General features: G+C 41.1%; 2 protein-coding genes across 2 annotated transcripts; both read right to left on the bottom strand.

Moving 5' to 3' along the window:
- Nucleotides 1–20,735: 20,735 nt before the first annotated feature.
- Nucleotides 20,736–23,577, bottom strand: LOC124999680 (cyclin-dependent kinase inhibitor 1B-like). The gene is made up of 3 exons (XM_047574653.1): nucleotides 22,879–23,577; nucleotides 22,337–22,499; nucleotides 20,736–22,127 (listed from the first exon to the last, which is right to left on the bottom strand). Exons 1-2 carry the CDS (start codon nucleotides 23,282–23,284, stop codon nucleotides 22,348–22,350), a joined length of 558 nt encoding a protein of 185 aa, XP_047430609.1. The 5' UTR covers nucleotides 23,285–23,577; the 3' UTR covers nucleotides 20,736–22,127; nucleotides 22,337–22,347.
- Nucleotides 23,578–23,835: 258 nt separating this feature from the next.
- On the bottom strand, nucleotides 23,836–26,682 carry cdpf1 (cysteine rich DPF motif domain containing 1). The gene is made up of 3 exons (XM_047574654.1): nucleotides 26,511–26,682; nucleotides 26,180–26,291; nucleotides 23,836–25,693 (listed from the first exon to the last, which is right to left on the bottom strand). The coding sequence occupies exons 1-3, from the start codon at nucleotides 26,621–26,623 to the stop codon at nucleotides 25,565–25,567; spliced, it is 354 nt and encodes a 117-aa protein (XP_047430610.1). The 5' UTR covers nucleotides 26,624–26,682; the 3' UTR covers nucleotides 23,836–25,564.
- Between the last annotated feature and the right edge of the window lie 378 nt (nucleotides 26,683–27,060).

The following is a 27,060-nucleotide window of genomic DNA, read 5'->3' on the forward strand; positions in this document are numbered from 1 at the left end:
ATAAGTCAACTGTGGACAGAGGTGCATCATTTTTGCACAGTTATTGCATTTTGACACAAGTATAACGCCACTAATAACATAAATCTCTAATCTTTCATTACATTGAACAGGTTGCATCCTGATTTGCTGCTAATTCCACCACAGTTATTAATCATTATGCAATAATTGTGAAACAGACCCCCCCCCCTTTTTTTTCCATAGTCACCAGCTGCTGCACGGACCCAAGGGTAATGACAAACTATGATCTGCTTTATTGAGTTCTACATTATCACGGCCTGACTGCCTCTTTAAAGCCACTGTGCGTGTGTGCACGTGTGTGTGTGTGTGTGTGTGTGTGTGTGTGTGTGTGTGTGTGTGTGTGTGTGTGTGCGGTAAAGCCAAGCTCGGCCACACCCTTAGTAGTAGTAAAATGACACACCATTGTACCACAACCCAAACAAAGCTCTACTTCTGCTGTTGCTGCTGAAAAAAAAAACTGCAATAGCAAGATGCACGGTGCACGTTCCACCGCTGTTACACTATTGTTACCTTTTAAAACCGGGTTTAACTTGTAGTTTATTTCTTGGGTCGTATGGTAATAGCTGAAGCCGCGATGACTTTGCATGTTTTAGAGACAGTGAGGAGGGTTTCAGTTGGAAAGAGTGATGAAGATACTGGCTGGATGTTCAGTATACTGTGTACATGTAGGGTGCCGGCTATGTCTCCATTAATAACCAGCCGTATCTGGCTGCTTGGTATGGAAAATATTCTGGAGTTTGTATGTTTTTGGAAGGAAATCAAATATCTTGCATGTCTCCCATATGTAAAATCCACTGTATGCTTCTTATCCGAAGACTGGCATGAAACTTATCTCGCATTCTTACAGCTGGAGTAGCTAAGAACATTTTTGATGTCAACAGGCAAAACTCTCACAGCATGTCGAGCTTCAAATGGTTAGAGAGAAAGGCTGACCTCTGCACATCTTCTTTGTGCTTCAGGTTTGCTTTTACGCAATCTCACAAATATCTCAATGTAACTAATTCGTGATGGTAGTCTTTAAAGCCTGTTCTGACGTAGCATTTCCGTCGTTCCTGGAGAATCCGATCACAAGTGGCCATGTTACAGTGCTGGTGTGAACACGCCCAGGATGCACTGAGGTCGCACTTGACAGATCTGATCTCTTAACATCTGGATGTGGTCAGAGCTTTTTTACATTTGTCCACACTCTTTTGGTGCACACGTTGCGTCCTGGGTCACATTAAAGACTGCACAAGACCTATTCTTAACTGTTGCTGTTGTGTGCTGTTGCGTGAGTGGAGGCGTCCAAGACAAAAAAAAAAAAAAAAAGATAGTTTTACTGCCTGAAAAAGAAGCACAAACATACATAAAAAAGAAACACAGTGCTGTTTGTGGTTCTGAAACAGCAGTAGAAATCCATTAGAGACACTCACTGTTAAAATGTTCTGCTGCGCCTCAGATGATGTTGGTGCATGAGAACGTACATAGTAAAGCTGACCGCTAGCGACTGTCAGATTGCCCAGGTTGGTTGTTAATGCTAGGTCTAAAACAAGGCCTAAGCAGTCGCTAACCATCAAATGGTGCAAAGTTTGATTCAGTGGCGGACAATGTTGCTGGAATGGTTGCTCTTCTAGCATTGGTCAACAAAGGCCTAAACTATAAAGTAGCCGTTAAAAAGTCTGAAGTCTGAAAGAGAGTCTGGCAAATGCAATAAAACGTACAGCAGTATCTGCAAACCGTTTTCTTTTTCCATTAAAGAGTTTAACTTCATTTTCATATTATATCAACGCGTATGGAAATGCTGCAGATTAACCATGAAAATGGGTAATGAGCTTTAAAGGCTCATAGTTGCAGCTGCGGCTAAGTCAGTTTGGTGTTTATGTTGCCAGCAAGAGCCTTGAATCATAGTGTGGCACCTCTAAGGGCTTCACAGGTGCACAAAGACAACTGGAAGGACCTTCAAATGTTGCTGCTGTGAGACCGCACCAGGATAGCAACCGCAAATGGAAAGGTATGTATGAGGGATGCAAAAAGAGGTATGTTGTACTGTATGTGGCTGCGTTTTACTTTTTTGACTACCTCTTAACCTTACTGATGACCTTAAACCACAGGTCTTCAACAGGGGGTTTTCAGAGGCACTGCAAAACTGATTGGACATTTTTTATACTTTTTTTTAACAAATTCACAAATTTAAATTTCTTTGAATAAATATTAATGTGAATCCAACATATTTTAGTTAAGGGGATATGGAATAGCTTAATTTTCAATGCAAAATGATTATAATAATGAATATTTATAAATAGCACTAGGCTGAATATAGAACACATATAATAGGTAGGGGGTCCCTACTTAATTTCTCCATGGCCTTAAATGACTTCCAAGGCGTGCTTTGGGAGCTGTCACAGATAAGACCCTCTCCTCTGGGAAGCGAGGCTCAAACAGACAAGAGGTGAGAAGTGAAGCATTAAAAGGAATCAAAGTTCCTCGCTCCGCCCTGAAAGATGGATATTTTCCAAACCACAGTCCACAGGAAAAAAGAAAAAAGCCCTCTCTCCACACAAGGCTCCACTTGGTCTCTTTAAGCAGGCCCTAATTTGATTAGTGGACTTTATTAGCTGCCCGAAAGCAGAGAGGAAAGCTAAAGAGACAGAGCGAGAGAAAAAGAACAACCATGTCGTCACTCTTTGATCTGTCCTGCCTGCGAATTATGCTCCTTGTCCCCTCCATGTGCCCTTCATCACCCAATACTCTTTCACTTACACACACACACACAAAGATTTGCCCTCAAGGTTCCTAGCGGTGAGACCCCGAGCACGCGAACCAGGGCCTGTCTTTCATTTTTCTTTCCCAAAAGCAAACGAGAGACGTAGGAGCCAAGAGAGACACAGAGAGAAATTACGAGACGCGCTCCCTGCATTCCTTTCAATTTAATGGCCGCTGTAGTATGTCCTGTTTTGACAAGGAATGAATTTGGGCCCCAATGCTCTCCACGATTTCCTACCAGGGGATGACTTATGGCTCGGTGGTTGGAGCATACGAGAGGTTCACTTCCAAAAAATTTAGGGTGTCACTTCTGAGGTTGAAACATTATCTGAAACTCATCAGTCGGGCCTATATTTTCTGAAACATGAGTTTTCACTCCGCGAAAAGGATCATTTTGTCTGCCGCTCGTCAACATGTGGTGAAACACTTTCGTTGTCCACTATCAATAATTTTAGAAGATGCATTATCTGTTTCCCCAAACTATGGTTAACACATCGCAAGCGGATGAGGAACAGAGGGGTGAAAATAAAGTGTGTCCATGTTTATTCAGTGTTTGCTCATGTACTTCCATCTGTTGTTTTTCATTTTTCCTTGTTTGACCCTGAATGAATATTATTGTCGGCTCAGGATAGATGCCCTGTTTGTGTTCCTCTTTTTGGGCTTTTAGGTTACACTGATTTTGAAAAACAGAATAGTGCTGAATAAAGATCATCTAAAACACGTTAGAGAACCAACAGATTTAATGGGTAAGATCCATGTTAAATGGAGGTTTTAAAGGAACTAATAACGGATCAAATGACCTGTGGAGATAAACCAAAAGAGAGGACCCAATCCTCCTCACATTCATGTAGCTTTATAGCATCGCATCTCTATCACATTCAAAATCAGGAAATATTCATTTTGAAAGAAACACATTTGTGAACTGCATCTGAGTCAGCAAGAGGTGACTGGGGTGGATGGTGGGCGTACAAAACGGCAAAACGGTATCCATAATTCTGCCTCCGCTGGGATTCTGGCATCAAAAGCACTTCGGTTAACCTTACTAAAAGACTGCAGCTTTCATTAAATTTCAACAAACAGACTGTGTCTGAAGTCATCTGGGACTTTTTCTGCATCGAAGCCAACCACAAACTTTCCCTAACTTTACCCAAGTACTGCCCCGACATAACGTAGGAAGTCATGTTGTTGTCACTGGATGTTGTATTGGAAATATTGGATATTCAGTGTCAACGCGTGTTCTTTAACAACACTGACAGTGATTAAAATACACTGGGAAGTGATTATGTTTCCTAATAATACACTAACTGCATGTTCAATAAATACACTGCTTCCTAAATGTTGACGATCTGACAATTTTCAAATTATATTTCAAATAAACTTACAATCAATCAGTCATCTTCATGTTCCAGCTCCTTTTCCATTACCTCCCTTCTAACACGAACTCCGCTAATAATACAGTCCTTTTTTTTGTATTGAGTAATTTAATACATTTTAATAAAGCTGTGGTGTGCGTGTCCATACAGATTCATTTCACAAAGATTTACTTTATGTGGATGCCATCACCGTGCGTGTAAACACTTTCTGCTTCAGAGCGCGCCAGTTCGAGTTGAGTTTCCTCTTTAAACCAAACACACGACGCACAGATAAGATCTACACCTCTCTCTCTCTCATTGCGTCTACCTACTCTACGGCCCGGTGACTGCACTTGCGTTGGGAGGAAGACAAACAGTTTGACCGCTGACCTCGCGCTATTCTCGGGCCTTTGAAGTTGACCGGCAATTCCGGCCAGAGGTAACAGCACTGAACATTAGAGAGTGCAGCGATACAACCACTCCCTCCTTTTAAAGAATGACCTGGACGAGAAAATGACCTCCTCTGGGGCTAATAACACGATGAAAAGGTGGTTTAATGAGAAAACGACTCAAATGACTGACCATTGGGTACTTAAAGGAATTATGGGTGTGAACTTGCACATTTTCACCTCTTAGTCAAGACATTTTCTCGAAACGTTCCATTTGATAAGAGTCGCACTGTAACTTAATTATTTCCCCTGGATGCAACTGTTTAGATGTTTCCACTCAGATAAGACATCTTGGTGTCTTATGTTCTGCTTGAATTATTCATTTGCAGCGATGTGCGTGCATGCATCTTTGCGTACATGCAAGTGGAGTATAAGATACAGACAAAATTAACAACCTACAGTGTGATTTCAATCAATGCCTGACTGTGTAGCTAACAAAGTCCCAAAATACAGAACTCGATAAGAGACGTCGTCTGGTCTGTGGGGGTGCCTGCCACTGAATTATTTAACATTACTTGTGCAGCTGACACACAAGCTTCCTTTAGTTGTAACTGTTTAGGTGCTTCCAGTCAGATAAGATGTCCTAATGTCACCTGTTCCTCTTACGTCACACATTTGCGATACCGTTCTCCATAGTTAGCTCCATAGCAGCAGCAGTATGCACGTACACTCTTATCTTCCTCTAAATGCCAGTGGCAGACAAGGTACAAACAAATAGGACACCTGCTTGCCTACAGTAAGCATATACCTCACAGTGTCACTAGGGGTCAAAGGTTGCACTTGGGTGACTGTTTAAACCAAAGGTCTTCAACATGGTCCTAGAGGGTCCGTGGAGGTACCCACAAAGTTAAATTTTGTTAAATACACATTAACATGAATCCAACATATTTAAGTAAAAATGATAATAATAACAATGTATATTTTTAAATAGCAGTAGGTCGAGTTTAATATAGAACATATATAGTAGGTAGGGGGTCCCTACTTAATCTCTCCATCAGTTTGGAGATCCTTGGCCTGAAAAACATTGAAGACCCCTGCTTTAATCAACAGCAATATAACAACTCAGAAAAAGAAAACTAATAAATTACTACAGTGTTACATCTGAAGTGCAAAAACATCTAGCACTAACTAGAAATTGAAATGGCAAAAAATACCAGTGCATGCAATTAGATAGTCCTGCAAGCAAGTCATTATGGTTCTAAACAAAATGACATGTTTGACTATGTTGTTCTTTTGGAAATAATATATCTGGCTTTATTATTGTTGTTGTTGTTGTTATTATTATTATTATTATTATCAGGTTGGACAGCGCTATTGGGTTGGACAGGGGACAGATTGCAGCAATAAAATAGTAAAGTTGTGGCCATAAAACTAAAACGATGAGTTGAATGATGGTAAAACAAAGTAGTGTCAAGTAATCATTCTCAACACATTGAGAAAACCACTTTCACTTCATACTTATTTGGTTAAATTTATGTGATTATGTTGCTGAAAATTACAGACTGGTGCAACTTTAAGATGTTTTTGCTGCAGTGCCTGGTTTTAGTGTCGCAATCCATAATTTACAGCAACACTCTTTTAATCACGCGAAACAACAGCAAGATCAGGAGTACCATGTTCGAGTACTGTGGTGTCAGTTTGGTCTATGATTTTGTGAGGAGGGGAGGGGCGTAGCTGCTGTGTTTGTGTGTGAGTGTGTGTATGTGTGTGTGTGCGCCTGTGTCTGTGTGTGTGTGCGTGCGTGTGTGTGCGTGCGTGCTAAGCTGGCGAAGATGATAATGGCAGCGTTCTGGTTTTACACGCTTCCAGAAAAGTGTTTCAGTGAGAGATTACTGCGCGAGGCTCATAAACCCCAGTAGTGCAACACGAGATAGGAGAACTGACACAGATAACGTCAAAATCAAATTCATGGCTTCCTTGCAGTGGTTTCCCCTCACTGCAGCTCTAGTGTTTGATTTAGAGGGTGCCGCTGCCAAACGCACCAGTCCTCCCTCTGTTTTTTTTTACTGATGGTAGAAGATGTCCGCGAAAGCCAAGACATTCCTGCAGTTGGGTGGTAGGAGTTCTCCATTTCTTTCGGACTTTTCTCCCTCTTCTTCTGCATTTTGCTCCTCTCGATTTATCTGTCAGACCGAAGAGCTTGGGTTTCAGCTCTCTGCCCTCTGCTAGCGCTCCCCCTTTCTCTCCTCTTGTGTTATTCCATTTGCAGGCCAGAGGGAAAACGGCCGGCACTCGGTTCATAAGTGTGTGTTTATGCTGCAGCAGGGAGCCCTTGGGATGTGACTCAGTGTGCAATCTAAGACAGCCCCTATCATAATGACTGCTCATTACCTACCATGCTCTCATATAAAGATATATTTATACACCCGAGGACATAACCTCATCGCTCATCTACATAACAATTATGGCTCATTTTATAGGCCTCTTTGGAGCCATAGAGGAAGCTCAGAATGCACTCAGTTGCAAAAATGGCCTGGGTGACAGACAGACTGGGAAATTAACAACAGCCACCAGTCATACTATGGTTATATTTTTGCTGTGGCCTGTAAGTTTGTCTACCAATCTCTTCAGAATATAAGTGCTGTATCACTCAGTGGTTCTAGGCAATTCTGTTTGGTTAGCTGGTAAAATAGTTGGCTTCAAAAAAGTGGCGGTAAAACTTTCATATTCACCACCTCCTGTGGCTGGTTGAGGCAAAATGTGTCTCATTGTCCCTCTTACAGCATCAAACTTTGATAACTGAGTTCAGTGGAAAAAGGGAGGCCTCATAACCAGAATGGTTTGTTGCCTTGTAAATCCATTTACAGTCTTCCTGGAAGTTCGAGAATGAAAGCAATGACAGAAAAGTTTGGTAGATTTATGCACAAACGTGTCTTGGAGTGGATGTTGTTTGATCATAAATGTGTTTTTTGGGCATTAAATAGTTTCCCATTGGAACTGCGTGCCACAATCTAGGTTTTCTGTAGCAAATAGACAGCAAATACATTTAGTAAAAGAGAGAAAGATGTCACTGGTAATGATTTGACTTGCATCTATGTTTCCATCCAGAATGTGTTACTCTGGGTGTTTGTGGGCTCACCATGTTTGCAGATAATGCACTTCTCTTTGTTCACTAACACAGATACTTATTAATGTCATATAATCTCTATACACACTGTTCTACTAAACCTAACACCCTAACAAGTGCATTATTTCATCTCATTTGAGGAAAATACTAAAACAGGTCTGTTCTATGCTACAAACCACGTAACCGTTTATGCAGACAAAAATACAAAAACAAAACAAAACAGCCTCTTCGTGCTAACCACTGACATGCTAAATACTGATACAAAAAAAAAAAAACATATCCTCTAAGCAGTGCAAATAAAGTTTAGAAGACTATGAAACCACATCAGTGAGAACATGAAAGCTTTTATCTTTCTCAGAAATAACTGTAGAAACGCACGTGCAAGTTTGAATGTGTTTCACTCAGAGGCGTTTTAACAGAAAAGGCGATTCTAACCAACTTTGCATGGAAACCAGTTATAAAAGTCGTTCATCCGAACTGACTGTAATACTCTGGGCCTAAAAATTATTCAAGATGTAGCGTTTCCTGACTAAGGGTAGCAATTAATAACAATTCGACAAACTGTTAAAGTGCAGAAGTGTATAAAAAGGACTTGAAACTTTCAACTGAACCCAACTAAAACAATCCGTTTTTGCTTTAGGTCAAATCATTGGATACAGACCATTTATAGGGGGTTTAAATCAGAGCTGCAACTGATAATACTGGAAGCACACAAGTCTGCTTCTGCAGAAGGACAAAAACCTTGGCTTGGCTGAAAGCAGACAGATAAGCAGACGCGTAATAAATTGCAGGATGGGTCAACATTGCACAGATGTGACAGTATTATGCAAAACGGATCAATAGACATTAAGATAATCAGAAAGTTACACTTGAAAATGCCACTAACTGTCTAAAAACCAAAAGAATGCTCTGTTTCTTATTATTTAAAGTGCATATTATGGATAAACATGAAATAATTGGAGACAACTGCTCTTTGTCTTTTGTAGGTGAACTTTGAACTAGGCACCTTATCGAAATCAGCATAGAGTCGTATTTTTCATCCACCTGTCAGTTACACTTGTGTACACTGCCCTTTGTCCCAGTGCACTTAAAGCCAACCCGGCGTGCATTTGGTTTACGTGATGATCCTAGAGCTTAATTACAGTTAATAATCCACCCATACGACCACAGTATAGCTTATCACTGGCTAAACATATCATCATCACTCATAAAAGGAGACGATGTCTTTGGATTAGGCCCAGGTGCTTGCAGGTGTGTTCTGTTGACCTCACTGTCAATGCATGTGTTTTTGTATGTGCACTTTTATCGTGAACAGATGGTTAATGTCCAGAGGAGAGATAGGCAGCCGATGCTGACGACACTGATTTGTTTTTCTTATATATAAAATCATGCAAATCTCACTGAAAGCATCCGTGATCATCATTTCCTGATTGCACCAGGATGAAAACCTTCATTAAGTTGCAAATGTAACCTTGTAATGAGAATATACATTTGTTTATTTGTGAGAAAAAGAACTTGGTTCAGTGGTTTTCCTTTCAACTGTGTTGAATGTGACATTTGGCTTGTGGTTTAGCCAGAGACAGACATGTTGTTTTCTGTTAGAGCGTGCTCTTTCCTCCTCTCTCTCTTTCACACACACACATATAATACATACGTACACAGAAGTGGTTCACCATTGCAGGCGTGGGTGCAGGTTTTGCCCTTGTTTGATGTGATCGATGCCAAACGTCTTCTGATCTCCCCCTTTGTTGCTTGGTTCAAAATGTTAGTCTAACTACAAACCAGATTAAAGCTGCTTCAACAGTGAAAGTGTGTGGGAAGTGGTAGCTTTAGGCTGTGTGTGTGTGTGTGTGTGTGTGTTTGTGTGTGTGTGTGTGTGCACGCGTGTGGAAGTGTGAAACTGCATGCGTCTGGTAGATGTGTGGGCCATCAGTGACCCCGATACCACATGAAATTCAGAAAAAAGGGCCTGCTGGTGTGTGTCTTCCTTCGTTCAGTAGACTTTCTCTCACACCCCCGAAAACCAAATTTTACAAAAAAACAAAACACAACATGTCTGCATCTCTTACCATGCAGCAGCTCAGCTTTTATCCCACAAACAAGCAACGAAAAGGTGAACTAAGCCAAAGCTCTGGTTTTAATAGTATGTTGATTTAAAATCCTTAAATAAACCAAGAGATCCTTAAGTATGTCTTTGTCACTCACCCCATGATTCTCAATTTAAAAACAGTAAAACAACATTAGACAAAGAGATAAAGTTTAAGAAAACACATATCTGATCTGTCACATTGTGACATCTCACCTTCAGCCGAGAATATACCTATTTTCGTCTCACCAAACGAGTCACAATGACTAATGCTCATCCTCACTCGCAGCAAAATGCTGACACAAATCAAGCAGCATGCAACTGAAGCTGCAGATGTGGGATTTAAACATCTGTAAATCATTTCTCTGGGTAAATTGAGACAGCCAGGATAAATGTGGGCAGTGGGTAGTGAACAGGAGGCGCTTGCCTCTCGGTGAACTGGACTCCCAACTGTGGTTGTGGCTGGACTGGGCAGCTCCCAGGCCTGAATGCGGGTTGTGTTTGTGCAGCTACTTCTTCAAGCTGGTTGGAGGTGTCCTCACTGTTTAGTGTAGCAGATTAAATATTATTTTCGTCATTAATATATTGTCCAGCTTGCTGTCATATTAGTGTCTTCTCCTGAGCAGTGCACAGAGAAGTGTAGAGATTGGTCAGCTATTTAACACAATGCTAATCCTGAGAACAAAAGAAAACTGGCTCCCAAAATGTGTTTTGAGTAAGTGTTTTTAGAAGTCATTCAAATGCATGGACATTTTTTAGTTTGGGGTCATGTATTTTCCTAGCTACTGTATGCTAGCTAGGATTCTAGGGATGCGACGTCAGTCAGTACTAAAACTCCAACTAGGAGATGAGGATTCTCTCCCAGCACCACTATGGCCGACATTTGCAGTTTTAGGTTAAAATATCCCAACAGACATGAGATGTCCATGAAGCTTTAGCAGTTTTAATATTTCCTTAGGAGTAATTCTGACTGTTATGATAGCGTTTTATCTGGCACCCTCGTCAGCTTTGAAATCTACTTTAGCTGTAAGGCCAAACATCTGTGAAACTAATTATATGCTTAGTGTGCTCCAGTGCACTTGTGCTAGTCAGTGACTGTTAAATATGCTTCTGCACTTGGCTATGCTAGTCTGTCTCGCTCTGTAACAACTCCACCCAAACAATAGATGGCGCTGGGTCTTTACTTCCTGCTTCACTTTCAACAATGGCTAAAATGGCGAAATTTTGACGAACACAAGTCGTACAATTGTCTGTATCTCCAAACCTCCTCTGTTAAGCTTTCCAATTCTTTACTGATCCAAATCAATCAATCCAAAAATCGCGGAGATGGAGAAGAAGTCGGAAATACTAAAGGAGAAACACGTGACTACTAAGCTGTTGCGCTCTCCCCATTTCTGCGTTAACATCGGAGCCTCTGCTCCTAAATTACACTTAAGAGTGCATAGCTGCACATAATAAACACGATAATGTTAGCATCCTGCCATGCTAACTTTAGTATTTAACGTCACAGGCCTGCTAGCACGGCTATGAACTCTCTTTTTTTGGGTTAAACTAATTCTTACATTAAATTTGAAATGAAGGATATCAGTTTAAACATTTTTTTAAGGTTATTAAGGTCTTCAAGAAGAAATACAGAGAGGTTGTAGAATCAAGAAGTTAGTTGGAATTAGGGTTAGGATTTTTCTTCCCAGAAAGAGCTAATATTTACAGCTTTTACTAATGTGTGAAGATGAATTGAGTCAGTATATATCTGGCCTCCTCTATCACCTTTGCACCACCTATAGCAGCAGCTGTCGTGACAGTCATATGTTTTGTATATATTAGGAAGTGCAAGACGCCTCGAGTGGTTATGAAACTCATCGTATATGCATCCCATCAGCTGCGTGTGTGTTCCACAGTCAAATGAAGGCGGTAAAGGGTATGTGTCAAGCCATGTTTGTGGTTTGCTAGGTCTGAAGGCAAGATCTGAAATAGGTTTTCAGAAATAATATGCATGGCTGTATGTAGTGAGAAAGGTGCAAGTGGAAGGTGAGCCTTCTGAATATACAATTTTTATTTTTTTAGCCAATTCTAGCAACTCGGCTCTAATGATATTAGTGTCAGTCTGTAGGTTTATCTAATACTTGCTATGAGTGCTAATAACTGTGGTGACTTTTTCTTTCTTCTTTAATCATCATAAGGTTGACATTTGTGGTTTTGAGTCCAATGTCGCACCAGCTGTTGAGGTTGCAATGTCACAGAAGACAGTGAAACACAGCCACGCCTTCCCCAGTGTGATCTTCTTCTGCTAATGACGGTGAAATGTTAAATTGCGCCAATACTTTGGTTTATGATCAAATTTAAACATGACAACACACACCTTGGTAAATATTACCAAACATAAAAATATTAGCACTGTGGATGTAAACCTGCAGGTGTGAGCCTATGGAGTAGCTGAAAGTACCTTGTGTCTAAGATAAGATAAGATAATCAAACAGTTGTTGAGTGGTTGTGCACTTTTGTGTAACAAATGACTAAATTTAAATGATTTGTTTCAGAATGTGGATGTTCAGGTTATTGTTTCGCTTCTGTGTTAGTAGTTATTATAAGTTGCGAGGGCAGAGTGTCCTTTAAAAGCCCCACTGAGAAAACGTGTAGGAGTGACCACATTTCACATATATAATGAGCAAGCTGACAAATTTGTGCAACAACACAAGCCACACTGCATGCACTCCAGTGGCAGCTAGACCAGATCGGTGTCTGTCTTGCAGCCTTTTATCCCACGAAGTTCACGCCAGCGACCAGGAGCTGGTCCAGGACTTGCCATTTGCTCGGTCACTCTCTCTATATCTCCTCCTCACTTCCTGCATAAATGTCTTCATTTGTCTCTTCTGTAGTCTCTGCTGTGATGTCAGCAAAGACAACTTTGAGCTAGCTGCTTCTTCTTCTTATAACTGGCATTAGCTTTTAGATGTGCTGCCTGTTGAGACACCATACAAAAAACTATACATATATGTACAGTATATACACATTGTGATGGATTTCAGAGAATGGAAAGGCTTAAGGAAAGGTAGAAACTCAATGATAAGCTTTGGTGCTTTAGTTAAGTTGGTTGGTCTGATTCTAAAACACAACAATTTAGGAATCAAAGAATCTCCCTGCAGCCTTCACCATTTAGCCTTTAACATTTGCCCCATTCAAGGGGTCATGACCCAAACTCACCCAATCATAGCACCAATCAGGCACATTAGAGGAGTTTGTTTCGACCCAGGCTGACCTTAGAGAGCGCTGATACTTCCTGTAGCCACACGTCTCTCCTCGGGTCAAACATTACTCACGGCTAAAAACTGCAGATGTTCAGAGATCATCAAAGACAGTTTTAGTTTCAGGGTTGTTTTTTTTCTGAGTTGCAAACCCTCGTATGTTAATATGAATACAATACACCCACAAATGCATATCATAGTAACCAGGTACTTGTCGGCATTAGTAACCACCTATTTTTAAAGACGGTAACAATATTATCCATCCACACTGGGGCTGATACTTAGGGTGCTGTACCTTGTTGCTATGCTCGTTACGGACACACACTGAGCTTTGCGTGCCATCCCCCAGCTGCCTGAATAGTGGTGTACGTATACAGTGAAAAGACATGGCCTCAGGTTATTAGCTAGAGCACAAGTCACCTCAGGAGTTGATTGTTTCATCTTGGTTGCTGTTGTTCTTCTCATCCTGCTCTCAGAGGCACATGTCATCAAATCCCCAGGATAGGATGAGCTCAACATTAAGCCAGCCTTGAAGACTGAAACTGTTTGTCTCCATAGCATTAATACATTAATACACTGGGTTCATTCCATACAAAAGCTGTACTATCTCTACAATACTGCATTTGAAGGTGTAATCCTTTAGATCCTTGAGAAAGCAGTTTTTGAATGAGGCAGTTATGAAAAAATGACCATCCCAAACTCCAACCAATGCTCAATGGTCCAGAAGCTAAAGATAACAAGTTTACTACAATCAAGTTGGAGAAAAGAAATACAAAATGCAACTCCAATTAGAAGCCTCTTGTGTCATATTTTTTTCTGTTTTACAATGCACCAAATTTGACATTAAATATGTGTCTTGACTTTTATTCAGTTTAGCCAGTTTAGCAACCAGACTCTTTTACCACGGAGCCGTGCTGTTGTAATACGTGCAGAATGTGGCTTGACACGGCCTTGCTAAAACAAGCAAAGCCTTCTCTGAAAAATCACATTGTGTGGATGTCGGTAAATGTTGCTACGGTGCCTTCGCGCATTTACTCCGTGATCTCCAAAAACAGCTTCAGATTTTGATTGGCCAGACCACAGGACAGTTTTTAGATCGCCTCAGGCCGTCTTAAATGAGCTCAGGCTCAAAGAAGGCAGCAGTGGGTCTGGATCTTGTTCATATATGGTATTTTCATAGGATTTCACATGCATTTGTGAATGTGGTGATAAGCTGGGCTTAAAGACGGTGGGTTTCATGAGTGTTCCTGAGCCCCTACAGGGATTTCCACTCAGAGTTGTATCTGTTTGATCCACCTGAAGGCCTGAAGATCATGCCTACTAAATATTGTTTATCTGCCCTTTGACATCTATATTAAGCATATTTTTTGTGCAGTAGATGACAGAATTACCTAATTGTTTTCATTTTTACATTAACAAACCTCATTCAATTGTCTGTTATTAAGTACACACAGTCTTTCACAGAGTGGTCAAAGACACATCCTCTCCTCCTCCTCTCCTTTTATACCAAACCGTGTCACGAGCCTGTCACCAATTCACCTAATCAGTTGTACCACCAGGTGTTTTCTTTTAACATTACACAGCATTTCCAGTCTTTTCTTACACATGTCCCAGTTTTTTTTTATTTGTTGCTGGTATCAAATTCAAAGGAGCTGATAAAAAAAAAAAAAAAAACAACTTACTTAACTGTAAAGTTCAAATTATTTTCAAATAAGTATATTTTGCTTTTACTTATATTCACACTGTCCAAAATTATTGAAAAACTCTACAATAAAAACAAAAAAATGTTGGCATATTCTTATATGAGTGCACAATTTCGGATTATTTCCAAGGGAGCAGTAGAATCAATCCTACGGCCCAGCAAGACAACTGCTCTGTGCACCACAGAAAACTACTCTTACAGCATGAAATCCAACCGTTGTTGCAATTAATATTGACAAAGCCTTTATATTGAAAAGTATATTAGCAATAATATGATATATATATATATATATAATAAGCAATAATTAATAATTAGGTTTATATTAACTTTAACTGTAAGGCACTTTGGATGGGAGGAGTGACGGTGGGTTATTCAGATGGTTGAAGTTCACATTCTCATCACCAGATGCCACTTAATCTAAAGAGTGGCCCTTTAAAAGGAACCTTGGTTTTGTTTGGCTGCGCTGTATGGGAGTGTTTTCATGGCACGTCATCAACGTGTCATAATAAGAATTATTGCCATGTTTTTGGCTCTACCAATTGGACAGACCATGAAAAATCTTCAAAAGTTATTGCAAATCGGAGACAATAATGCCAAGAGTTATTAGAGGAAAGGAGGTGTTTGTAGTTAGCCAAGCTAAACCAGGAACTAGGAGGCAAAAGTCTGGACAACATCCAAATTTGTTCAGCCCATTTCTTGTCAGGTAATTGAAATATTGATAGCAGCGGATCTTAACTAATTTTCTAGTGTAATGATAATAATATAATTCATATCAAGCTACCAAGTAGCAATTAAGCTACTTGTTTCTAAAGGTGATATCTGTTGACCTGTCATTCCAACAGATGGCATCCAATCTGGGTCATACTTTTGTTAAAGGTCAGACTTTTTACCTGGGATACAATGAGAAATACGGAAGATTTTAGCTCTACATTTTCAGAACAGTGTTGCTACTGTAGCAACACTGTAGTCAGGGTCAGATATAAGTCATTAGTGCTCTCTGACATTAGTGTCTCTAATATTAAGTGGCATCTGGTGATCTTATGGATCACAATGGATCCATATTATTATCATTACGCTACAAAATTAGTTAAAAGTCACTAAAAGTCGCTTCTATCAACATTTCAATTAAGAAATGGGCTGAAATTCTGATGTTGTCTAGAGTTTTGCCTGGAAGATCCTGGTTTGCTAACCATTAGTGCCTGTTTTAGTCTGATTTTGGCATTGTTCTCTCTGATTTATAATAACTTTTGACAGTCTGTAAAATTCCAAATGTTTTTTTAACAGTCTGCCCAGTTGGTACAGACAAAAACACGGCAATAATTAACCATTTTCGACAATCTACTTAAGTCCATGCACTTTGTTTACCTTGCTGAGTGCCTCCAAGATGGCGACTTCCAGATTTATGACACGCTGATGATGTGCTATGAAAACCTTCTATACAGTGCAAGAAATGCTTGTCATGGTAACACAATGTTCAGGACTACAATCTGGAGGTTGAAAACTTTAAGGAACTTGTCTAAATAGTTCTGATTTACTGGATGCTAAATCCTGTCGGCATGCAGTATTTTCAGAACTTCAGCAGTTTCATTCTATCCATTGTGTCAAAGAGTATCTGTATGCATTGGTAGTGAACACAGCAGGCCTGCACAGTCTTGGTGACCCCTGCTGCAAGGCAAACTAAACATTCTAGTACTGTAGCAGCAGGCTAGCCAGCATCTGAAGTCACATAGCTAGCCTGCATGAGTCACACAGCCCTGAGCAAAACCAAAATGTGTAAAGACTTCACATTGGCAGATTAGTTTGTTTACATCCTGCGCTGGATGTGATTTGGCCGGACTGCAACAAGACACAGCCAACGTGCCTCTCTTCCCTTTCCTTTTCTCAACTCAATCATTCTCTGCCTCTTTCCCTTCTCTTCCTCCCTTCTCTTCTTTCTTCTCGCCTAACTATCTCCACTTTATCTCTCCTGGCCTCACCACTGCCAAGAGCACATGACCATGAGGCAGAGCGAAGAGGAAAAAGTAAAGCAGCTACGCTCTTGTAAAAACTTTGACTATGACGTCTAAAAAAAAGAAAAAAAAGAAAAGAAAAGAAAGAAAATCAGACAAATTCATAACATGGAACAGATGGGGAAGTTGTATTTCTAGATTAAAACAAGACATTTGTTTGAAACAAAAAAACAAAAAAACACACCTCCAATCCCCCTGGTTAAGGCTGCCAAGTTATGAGCTCATACTTTGTAGGCCCTCTGCTGAATATCTCTTAATAGCGTCCGCTCCGAGATGTCAGACTTTTATGACCCATTTCTCCTCTCGTTATCTGCAGCAATAATTAGGGGCCTGCTAATTTAAACGCTGGGAGTATGGAAGTGTTTTCCTGCCTTGGAAGCAAATTCAGGAAGGCTCACAGGAAGACCGGAGTGTACAGGGACTGATTAAACTCTTCATACTTCTTAAAAGGTACAAGAGCCTGGTAAAATACAGCGTGGCTATGGCTTTGAGTGAGTGAATGTGGGCGTCTGCTTCTCTCCAAGCCAGAGTAAAATGGTGAATAAGGTCAGTCCGGGGTAGCGTACACAAACACAGAGAGAACTGTACCCTCTATCGACCGTGGTTTTGAGGTTATACTCACCACAGGTCTCTGAAATCCTTTAAAGTGGTGATGTCATCGTTGTATCACGGCGTAATGTACGAGCCGCTGACCCTCTTCCTGCACTACCTTGAGGTCGACGGTTTACCTCATTCCCTCATTTCGGATTTGAGAATCTTTTCTGCCATTATTTGCTCTCTTGGATGTGTTTTCCTTCTCCAAATAAAGAGCTGCAACAGGGCTAACTGCACCAAACAAACCTTTTAAAGAGTGCAAATCCGGTGATTTGAATACAACAGCTGACGCTGAACTAAAATGAACTGTTACGGTGTGAGTCAACCCTCCCTGATGTCAGGTTCAGACAACACATTATTTTTGTCTGATAAGATCATCACTGCGTCAGAATAGGCAATTACAGTCATAAATCTTGGCCGAGACACCTGACAGACTACACTTTGGACACTGGCTAATTAAAGCTTACAGTATTTTATGAACTGGGTGCTGTCATCTCAGACATGTCTGCACATGTCCCCCCCTCAGTCCTGAGAAGTCTAATCGGGCGAGATAAGACCGCAAATAGATATAAAGTTGTATGTAAATGCATTACCAGGAAAACAGTTTCCACATTTCATATATCACGACTGACGAACATTTTATCAGCAGAGAAAGCTTTTTCAATAATTAATTCAATAAAAACATCAACACGTGTACTCATTCATATGTGGAAAGTATGCCCGTGCCCCTAGAAAATAACTTCTCGTTGGTGTGTTGCATAATTATCCTACAATCTCTGACATTGGCTTGCTGGAATTTTTGAATTTGCCTGCAAAATTTCCCCAGTTCCAAGGTGAGGGTTTTCTTCCATGTGCCACCCATCCCAAATCCCCCCAAAATATAATTTTTTTCCCTTTCATTCCACAACCCTCTGTTACTTTAGCCATTCTGCGTCAGATCTGCTCATGTGCGTATGAACATTATCCCATTCACAGGTCCACCTACGGTGCAACACCCGTTATTATGTAGATGCTGTCACATTAACATTCCTTGCGCTCTTTGATATGATGCAGAAATTCCTTGTTGAATCGATGCTACGTGCTGTCAAGTCACTGGGACGGCGAAGCAAACCCAAACCATAATATTTCCACCACCACGCCTCTCACTTGGTTTGAAGTTATTCTCTTGAAAACCTGTTGCTGGTCCGTGCCAAGCCTGTCACAACTCTATCTCTGACTCGTCTGTCCACAGAATGTTACTGCAAAAAAAGGCCGTGGCCTCGTTTAAAAGTGTTGCACATGCACAAAATGGGGCGTGAAAGAGGCGCAAAGGTAGGGATCCATGAAAACCAGTTTAACGAGAGAAGGTCCGGAAACTCCGATGCGTATGGACATCTCGGAAAAGGGAGGGAACCGGCACCAAAGCCAGATTGAAGAGATGAAACAATGGAGAGTAGTCGCCAGCAATTTCACATTGGTGGAGATTGTAGTTTAAAAAAAACAAGGATGTCAAAGATCTTAGATAAAAGGAAAACAAGGGGTCAGAGGAAGCGTCACACTTTTCTGTGGTGGGAAATAGTCTACATCACAGGTCTTCAACGGGGGGTCTGCTACCCCTAGGGGTCCACGGAGGTACTGTAGGGGGGTCGCAAAATCTTTGGTTGATTAGACATTTTTTATATGTATATTTTTTGTAATTTCCCCTCAAAAATTTAAATTCCTTTAAATACATATCAACGTGAATCCACCATATTTCAGTGAATGGATAAGGGATAACTTAACACTGAATGCAAAATGATAATAATAATGTATATTTATAAATAGCACTAAGCCGAGTTTAATATAGAAAACATGTAGTAGGTAGGGAGTCCCTACTTAATGTCTCCATCACTTTGGGGGTCCTTGGCCTGAAAAACATTGAAGACCCCTGGTCTACATTTCTGGTTTAAATACTGTAATTCCATAGTTTTGCCCTTATTGCCATTACTTGCACAAGGGGAAGTCTGGAGGTGAAAGGTCAGGACCCTGGAGGCCAGTGCTCCTCAAACTTTTTTTGGTTGCGCCCCACTGCAGTAACACCGGATCTCCACCAGGCTCTGCAGTAGATTGTGGCAATTCAAGTGTTTTCCATACGGCGTGTTTCAGAGGCGCCCCAAAAGCGTGGAACCGCGCCGCCAAAAGCAGGCGACTGTTCTATTTTTCCGGCTTCACACTTGGAAACTGCATCAGTGCGAGCAGATCGAATCGTGCAGACATTGGAAAACAAAGTGGATCCGGGGTAATTGTCAAGAAAAAAGGCGCATTAAATTGAATGTTTCCTGCTGAAGGCATGTGTTCCACACGCTTGTCAACAATATTTGTGCAACAACTCTCACTGCCAGAAGGGGGAGACAAACCTCCCCACTACGCAGCTTTAAGTGCTACACAAAACAATACAACCTTTATTTAAATAGCACATAGTGTGTTTGTTTCTGAAAGCAGCTTAAATGATGACGCATTTAAACATGTGTCTGCCATTTGACATTGTGTTAAAAAGACAAAACAAATGTGTATTGTCAAAACCAAATATGTAACAATCCACTACAAGTTTACAAAAGGCCATGAGCTCCATAGTAATTACTACAGACACTCAAAGCCAGAATGAGGCATCATAGGAATAGCTCTCTCTCTCCCTCTCTCTCACTCACTCTGTATTTGACTGCTACACGCTGGTATCAACAGGAAAGAGTCAGCCAATGAAACTAATTGGGTGGTGTGTGTTTTATGAAAAGAACAGCCTGTACTGTCCCAGGCTCCCTCCCACCGCTCTCTGACTGGCTGCCTCCTAAGTGGTCTGCTTTTCTTCCCTCTGCTGCGATTGGAGACGTGGAAAGTCAATAACCAAAAACTTTTTTTCCCTCTCTTTTCCTCAGGACATACCCTTGTTGTTTTCAACTTTGGTGAGCAGAGCTGGGCTGAGGCGATTCAGCGCAGTCACGGCCCCGCTCCCTGCACACAAGATGTACACGGTGTTCCTGACTGCAGCAAATAAAATCAAACCTTTCGAAATGGCAGCTCTGTAGGAAATGGAGCTGGCAAACGCCTGAACAGTCCAATTCCAAGAGAAATAAGCTTGCAGCCGAGTTATTTGCAAGCTCAAGATAACTGTGACAGCTACTCCTCGTCTGAGTGATTCATTAGTCAGTGTTGATCGGTTACTGTACTGTTGTAGTTAATCGTATCACTGCTGTGTCACTCCTCAGACTGCAAGAACAATTAAACCTCTAATATGGCCGTGGCCCAGGTTTTTGTGCAAGACTTTGTAATTACTATGATCAGTGTGCCAGTTTACATGGGTGGAGTGTGTGTGTGTGTGTTTGTGTGTTTTCTTAAGGGGTGACGAGGCTTTGACGTGAAAATAACGAGCACATGCATTTATTACACATTAGCGTTGGGCTCTTTTAATTAATGAAGTTCGCGGTTCTAAGGGGAAAATAAATACAAAACACACGGGGATAAAATCAATTATAAGGCTCAGTTTTGCAATTTTATTTATTTATCTTAAAAACAATAATGAAAATAGATATTTACAAAAATGCACAAAAAAACTGTCGCTTTGGGACGCTAAACACACACCCACAAAAGAAGCTTGACATAAATAAATTAGTACTTTTTCAGTGTTTTTGAAAAAAAAAAATACCAAAAAAAAAAAAAAACAAGCACACAGGTACACTTCAAAGTTTTACACCAAGTGAGGCGGTGTCACTTTGTTTTTCTCTGCCCTCACTGCGATGAGAAATGAACAATAGTGCAATTACATGTTCCACATGAATTCCACACCACAAAGACAAATCTTTGATTCACATACTTGCATAAAAAGCCCAGTGATTTTTTTTTTTTTTTAACATATTTTGTCTATGTTAACCTGGACCACACCTATTACAAGGGGCTGGGTGTGTGACCGAAAAAGTCACCCAAATATTACCTAATTTAAAAAATAAAAAAACAAAAAAACAAAAAGAAGGAGAACAAAAAAAAGCTACCTCTTAGGATTATTAGCAAATACTGTTAAAATTTGGTTGGATATTGCTCTGCAGTTTAGCCACCCTCCCACCCCAACCTTTAACCCCAGAAATAAAATTAAAAAAAAGTAGAAACTTTGGCAAACCCACTTGAAAAAAAAATAAAAAAATAAAACAAAATAAAAAAATATAAAGACATATAAATTGGGACACAGGGAGACATTATTTGCATGTAAACTTTTATCTAGTATGGCAATTCCCAGTTAGATGGACCCTCAACTTACAGTGTGACCATCTGGGCCTTCAAAAACAAAAGATGGATAACACTGGGAAAATAAAGCCACAGAAAAAGTGAAGCCAATTTGCTTCCACATAACCCTGACGTTTTAAATCTGCATTTTTTTTTTAAACTTACATCAATTACCTGAATAATGATACAAATGACCACTATAACAAAATAATAGTTCTCTGTTGGAAATTGCACTGCAACTTCCCGAGTCAAATTCACACATTTACTCAAACACATTTTAACAAAAGGTATAAAAAGCATAACATGCTTTCTTATGTGCTACATCTGAAACATAGGTAGTAGATAAAAATAATAATAATAATAAAAAAAAAAACAATTGAGCAAAAATCCATTTGCACACTGCTACATTGTCTGCTGCTTCTGAGGCAATTTAATTAATGAGTGCCAAAATTTGATAGTGTACATATTCAGTGCTTGTGCAGCCTCTCCTCCTCCCTTCTTCAGGCTGCTTTTTATTTAATCTTTTTTTTTTTTTTTTTTTTAATATATCTTTGCAGATATAAAAAAAAAAAATCTCTCCCCTCTGTCAGATGATGAGAAAGGCTACAGTATTCACCAGCAACAGGTCTCTCCGCTCTGTGGGACATAAAGAGGAAACAGGCTGCTTGAATGGTGCAATTGAAAAAAGCAGTTATTTTAAGTCTGAACGCCTTGGGTTTAAGAAAGCAGCTGTTTACAGCTGCCGTGACATAGTAAACACGGGGCCAAACTGGACACAGTGGGAAAAAAAGAAGGACTATTGTCATTTCAAGCAAAAGAAACGAATGTCGATGGTGGCTTCTGACCTGGCGGGTTTTCACTGGACCTCCCCAAGCTCATCTGGCCTGCTGGGTCTCTTCTCCTCGGCGCTCACCGTCTGACTTCCTGCACCCTTGTCTTCTTCATCATCATCATCATCATCTTCGTCGCCGCGCAACCGCTTATTCTGACCCTCGCTGGAACAAGAACCTGGCAGACAGGACAGAATAAGTTGTCAGGGGTGTCCAGTCCGCGCTTTTAAAAGTCACCTGATAAACTCGGCAGAGTGCCGCGGCCAAACAGGAGGCTGTGCCCCCCCTCCTCCTTTTTTTTTTTTTTTTTTTTTTGAGCCTTTTACGCGAAAAAGTAACCACAGAACAACAAGAAGGGACTGTCTGCAAATGTGCAATATTGCGCATTTCTCGGAAGTATTTTTTTTTTTCCCCCCTCCAATGTCACGTTATGAGAAGTCAAAAGATCATCCGCCACCGAGCTCGCGGCTGCAAACAACCGTTGCTCCGCGTCCCCCGTGCTGCCGCGGAGACCCGTGCAACTTCAAAAATGTGACAGCCCGAGAAAAGTTCCTCACCTGAGGCTTCCGAGCGTCTTTTCCGTGAACCGCTCGTGTTCCGCGATCGCCTCTCCTCCACATCCTGCCGGTTGTTGTCTTCGGGCACGTCAACCTCTCGCCGGGGCTGCGGGCGTCCGTGAGGCGGTCTGACGAAAAACTCCGGTGGGTCGTCGTCTCTCGTCCATTCGTAATTTCGCGGAGTGAGCGGTCTGTCTTCGACCGGATCGAAATTGTACGTATCCCTAAACAATTGCACTTCTTCCTGCACCACAGCCTCCGCATGCCTCCGTATCTCCTCTGGGTCAGGTGTACCAAATAGGTTTCTGCGGACCGAAGGTCTAATGTTGTCCCGCTGCCGCGCATCCACCCTCTCCAATGTCGGGCTCGCATTAGAAAGGCGAACATCTGACATTTTGTTGCACATATGACAAGAAAAAACACACACACGAGCAAGAACCGAAGCCTTTCAAACGGCTATTTCCAAGTTGTATTCCTTTCAAATGCAAAGTCACGGGAATGATGCGTGCATGCTCCGCGCGTATCATCCAAGACGCGTGCGCGCACGAAAAATGGGGGAAAAAATACCGTCTCCAAAGGCGCAGGGGGATTTAAGAAAGCCACTCCTGTCAAGTCCGTAGTAAGGCAGATGAAAACACGTCAAGTCATAACAGCCAACATGGCGTTAGAGGGAGCTATGAGTGAAGAAGAAAAGTTGACATCAAGGACTATTTAAACAGAGAAGGCGATTCATTGGTCTGCACTCTAGGACCGCCCATTGAGCTCTCTTAAAGTTGAACAGGGGTAACAACAACACAGAGCTGAATTGGATTAACTCTATGCATGAATATGGCCTAATTAATCTGTTTGGTTTGTTAAACACACGCGAACAAATGAAAGGGAGAGTGCGGTTATAAATAAAAGCGTGATCATCTTTTATCTTTGCATTCGGGACCGGGACAGACATGAAATAAACACTTAAAGGTCACAGACTTTATTTGATCTCATGTGCTGACATTTAGTATTAGTGCACTGCAGGTTGTGGCGAATAAAGAACATCGACTATGACACCTGATAAGGAACAACAACAACAAAAAAACAACAAAAAAATAAAACAAAACACTGCTAGTGGCAGTTTGAAGCCCTGTTCCAGGCTGGTAGTCCTATCAGATAAATCAATCATCAAATGATTGTATGCTGATAGATATCACTGCATGATCTGATTTGGTGGCTCATAAACGGCTTAGGCACGCTTGATTCAATCAGTGTAAATCCATTCAGTTACAAATTCAAGGTTACTGAAGGGCACAGAGACGGGGAGCGAGGTTTCTTGCAGAAAAACTGTGAGAGAAAGCTTTAAATCAGCCTCCAATGACATCAGCTCTCAGCCAGAGGCCTTCCGTCATTGTTGGCACGGAGCCTATCGCTGTCAGACTTTGCCACCGGTGCCACAGGGGTGGTTTTTGTGCTTCACTGCTTGTAATTGCGTGTGTGTGCTTAGAATTTAAACGCCAAGGAGCCCGGTGAAGTTTTAAAATAAAACAAAAAAAAAAAAAAACACAACAACAAATGTTTAGAAGTTCCCATTTAAGACTTCACAACTCAAAGAAATTCATATCTTCAATTTGTTTTCCGTGCTGCCCAGAGCTGCATAATCCTGTAATCACTGGCCGAAAACAGCAACAGTAAGCGCTACTTAACCAGGAGTTCACAATGTCCCGTATTAAACTGTGCAGCTAGTGACATCTGCATTCCTCTGCAGCCTTTGCCAGTAAAAAATCGCTGGGCCTGCCTATGAGTCCATGCTGTTTCAATTAACCCTTGAAAAGACTCAAGCATCTCGTGATAAACACAGCGAGGCCGTCTGTTTTATCGATGTTATCGCCGCCATCGAACTTAATCCATAATGTGTTTATGTTGCTCCTGCAAGCTGCGCGCGCCGCCCTTGAACTGAAAATCAGCCTGAGCGCACTGATTCGGCCGGTAAGTGAAAAATGAGGCACGGGAACATTTTGTTACGGTCACACATGCATAACCAACACATTAAGGGCCACACTTTTCTTCACCATTAGAAATATTACGACTTAGATCATACTTGATATAAAACCTCAACCTGGAACTCGAAGTTTTGCTTTCTCCACCAGTAAATCTAAATCCGTAGATATATTACTGTCATCTCTGTACGGCATTATTTTCTAGCGTTTTTGATTGTTCGGTGAAAAGATTTGTGCCTTTTTAGTGTCTCATGAAGATGCCACAGCAGAAGGAGCTGCTGGATGGATGTGGCTGAGTGGGCTGATGCAATGGCGTCAGATTCAGCCACTAAAACAAACATTAGTTACACAGTTACTACACTTGTTTGAGTCATGCATTCGGGGTTGTAATATCCAAGAATAGTAGCTGAACTTGCCCTGAACAAGCGATAGGCTCAATAATTGTAATTTTACATCTGTAATTGAATGTTAACATATTTACCAGTGGAGACACGAAGGTGGAAAAAACTCCTCTGGTAATTAAAAGATATTATAAGTCTTTATGAGTAATAAATAACAGGATTGCAAGATGATACAGTCCACAGACATTTTCTGGTGGTTCCCTCCAGTATGGTTTTGCCTGGCAAATCACCTTTGCACATGCTTTACTGCGATAAATGTACTCTGGCATTTGGTGCAGACTGGTGAGCAGGTTATGGACGTCTTGCAAGACGTCATGAGACGGCAGCCTTGGAGCTCTGCTTCTTCTTAGCCAGCTCAGCCTGAATCTGATGGGGGAACTGGTCCAAGTGTTTGTTCACACACTGCATGCAGAACCTCTTGGTGTAGTAGAGACTGCAGTCCTGGCAGGAGACAAAGCAAAGCTCAGAGTAAGGTGCTCCAGTTACACGTAAAGTCGAACTTGTCACATTCATCCCAAGGTGCAAAGACGTCTCATTGTCCGCCAGTTAAACTGCATCGATCGATTCCAAGAGCTTCACAGTCACGGCGCTCGATCAGCACATAGGCCACATGATTGCAAAGTCATCCGAGAGAAAACATCCAAACCGCAGATGCATGTTTATCAGCAGTTGTACTCTTCTGCAAGGTCAGTTCATGCCAAGAGAAAAAGCTACAACAAGAGCACATCAACCCCAGGGAGGACGTTCGGTTTCGGCTCATGATTATAGTTTTTCTCTCTCAACATTCAACTGATTAGAAATAACAGTGTCACGCAGAAGAACTCTGCGTATCCTTGCAAAAACACTGTAACGTCTGTGCGCCCAGACATTCAAATGGTTTGATAAAGTGAATTACAAGACATGTGGCAAAGTGTTGAGACGTCTTACCGATCCAACACACACACACTTGTTGCACAAGCTGCAGGAAGACCCCAACACTAGAAACTTTTCCTTGTCTGGACTGAAGGGGTCCTTGGTCACAAAACACTCCTCAAGCAACCTAATGGGCAGAAAATCAACGTGATTATACTTTAATTGTGAGCCGTTAGGCTGGATAAATCTCGTATAGTTGGTGTAAGTGTGACTGTGACATAGTTAAGCAGTTTCCCCGTGTCCCCACAGCTGGAAATGGCATGCTAATACGCAGCGGCTAACAACATTAGCTTTAGCACGAGCTAGCCCCGGGGCGCTCTCAAACTGTCTCTGTATTTTCACTTACACAATAGCTCTGGTGTTGGGCGGCTTCTGGCCGTAGTAAGTAAAGGGGCTACTCAAATCACACAACTGGCACGTAAATGTTTTTTGAGGTTTTTCACTTGTAGTTTGCTCCATCGTTGACAGCAGGAAAATAAGTTACTTCCTGGTTTTCGTGTCGACTACACGTCCAATGTTTCATGAAGCTTTAGCGCCACCACATGGGCCGGGGGAGTAAAGCACAAATTTAATGCAAATGACAATACGGTCGTTTTAAAGCGATTGTTTAGTTACAACCGCGTCAATTCATATGTTTAATATTCACTGACAAATTAATAAAAGGTTCTGAACATTTGGACTTGATTATGTGAACGAAAGTTTTTTTTTATTATTATTTTTAGAGTTTATTTTAAGATGCATTTGTCTGGTATTTAAAATGTAATTAAAGTTTAAAGAGTGGGTTGCTAAAATAGGCAATTTACTATAATAAAAAGAGTAGTAAAATAAGTAGTAATAATTATCTTTTTTTTCCCCCCTACAGCAGATAGTTAAACAACATGTCATTAAAAGAAAAA

This window comes from Mugil cephalus, chromosome 22 (assembly GCF_022458985.1).
Source record: "Mugil cephalus isolate CIBA_MC_2020 chromosome 22, CIBA_Mcephalus_1.1, whole genome shotgun sequence".
Classification (NCBI taxonomy): domain Eukaryota; kingdom Metazoa; phylum Chordata; class Actinopteri; order Mugiliformes; family Mugilidae; genus Mugil; species Mugil cephalus.

Bases quoted from the DNA above. Each gene is read 5' to 3' on its own strand.
- cdpf1 (XM_047574654.1), bottom strand. From the start codon at position 26,623: ATGGAGCAAACTACAAGTGAAAAACCTCAAAAAACATTTACGTGCCAG. The intron at 26,292-26,510 runs GTAAGTGAAAAT...TCTGCCCATTAG, and splicing joins CCCAACACCAGAGCTATTGT to GTTGCTTGAGGAGTGTTTTG. The intron at 25,694-26,179 runs GTAAGACGTCTC...GTCTCCTGCCAG, and splicing joins AGTGTGTGTGTGTTGGATCG to GACTGCAGTCTCTACTACAC.
- LOC124999680 (XM_047574653.1), bottom strand. From the start codon at position 23,284: ATGTGCAACAAAATGTCAGATGTTCGCCTTTCTAATGCGAGCCCGACA. The intron at 22,500-22,878 runs GTGAGGAACTTT...CCTGTCTGCCAG, and splicing joins AAGACGCTCGGAAGCCTCAG to GTTCTTGTTCCAGCGAGGGT.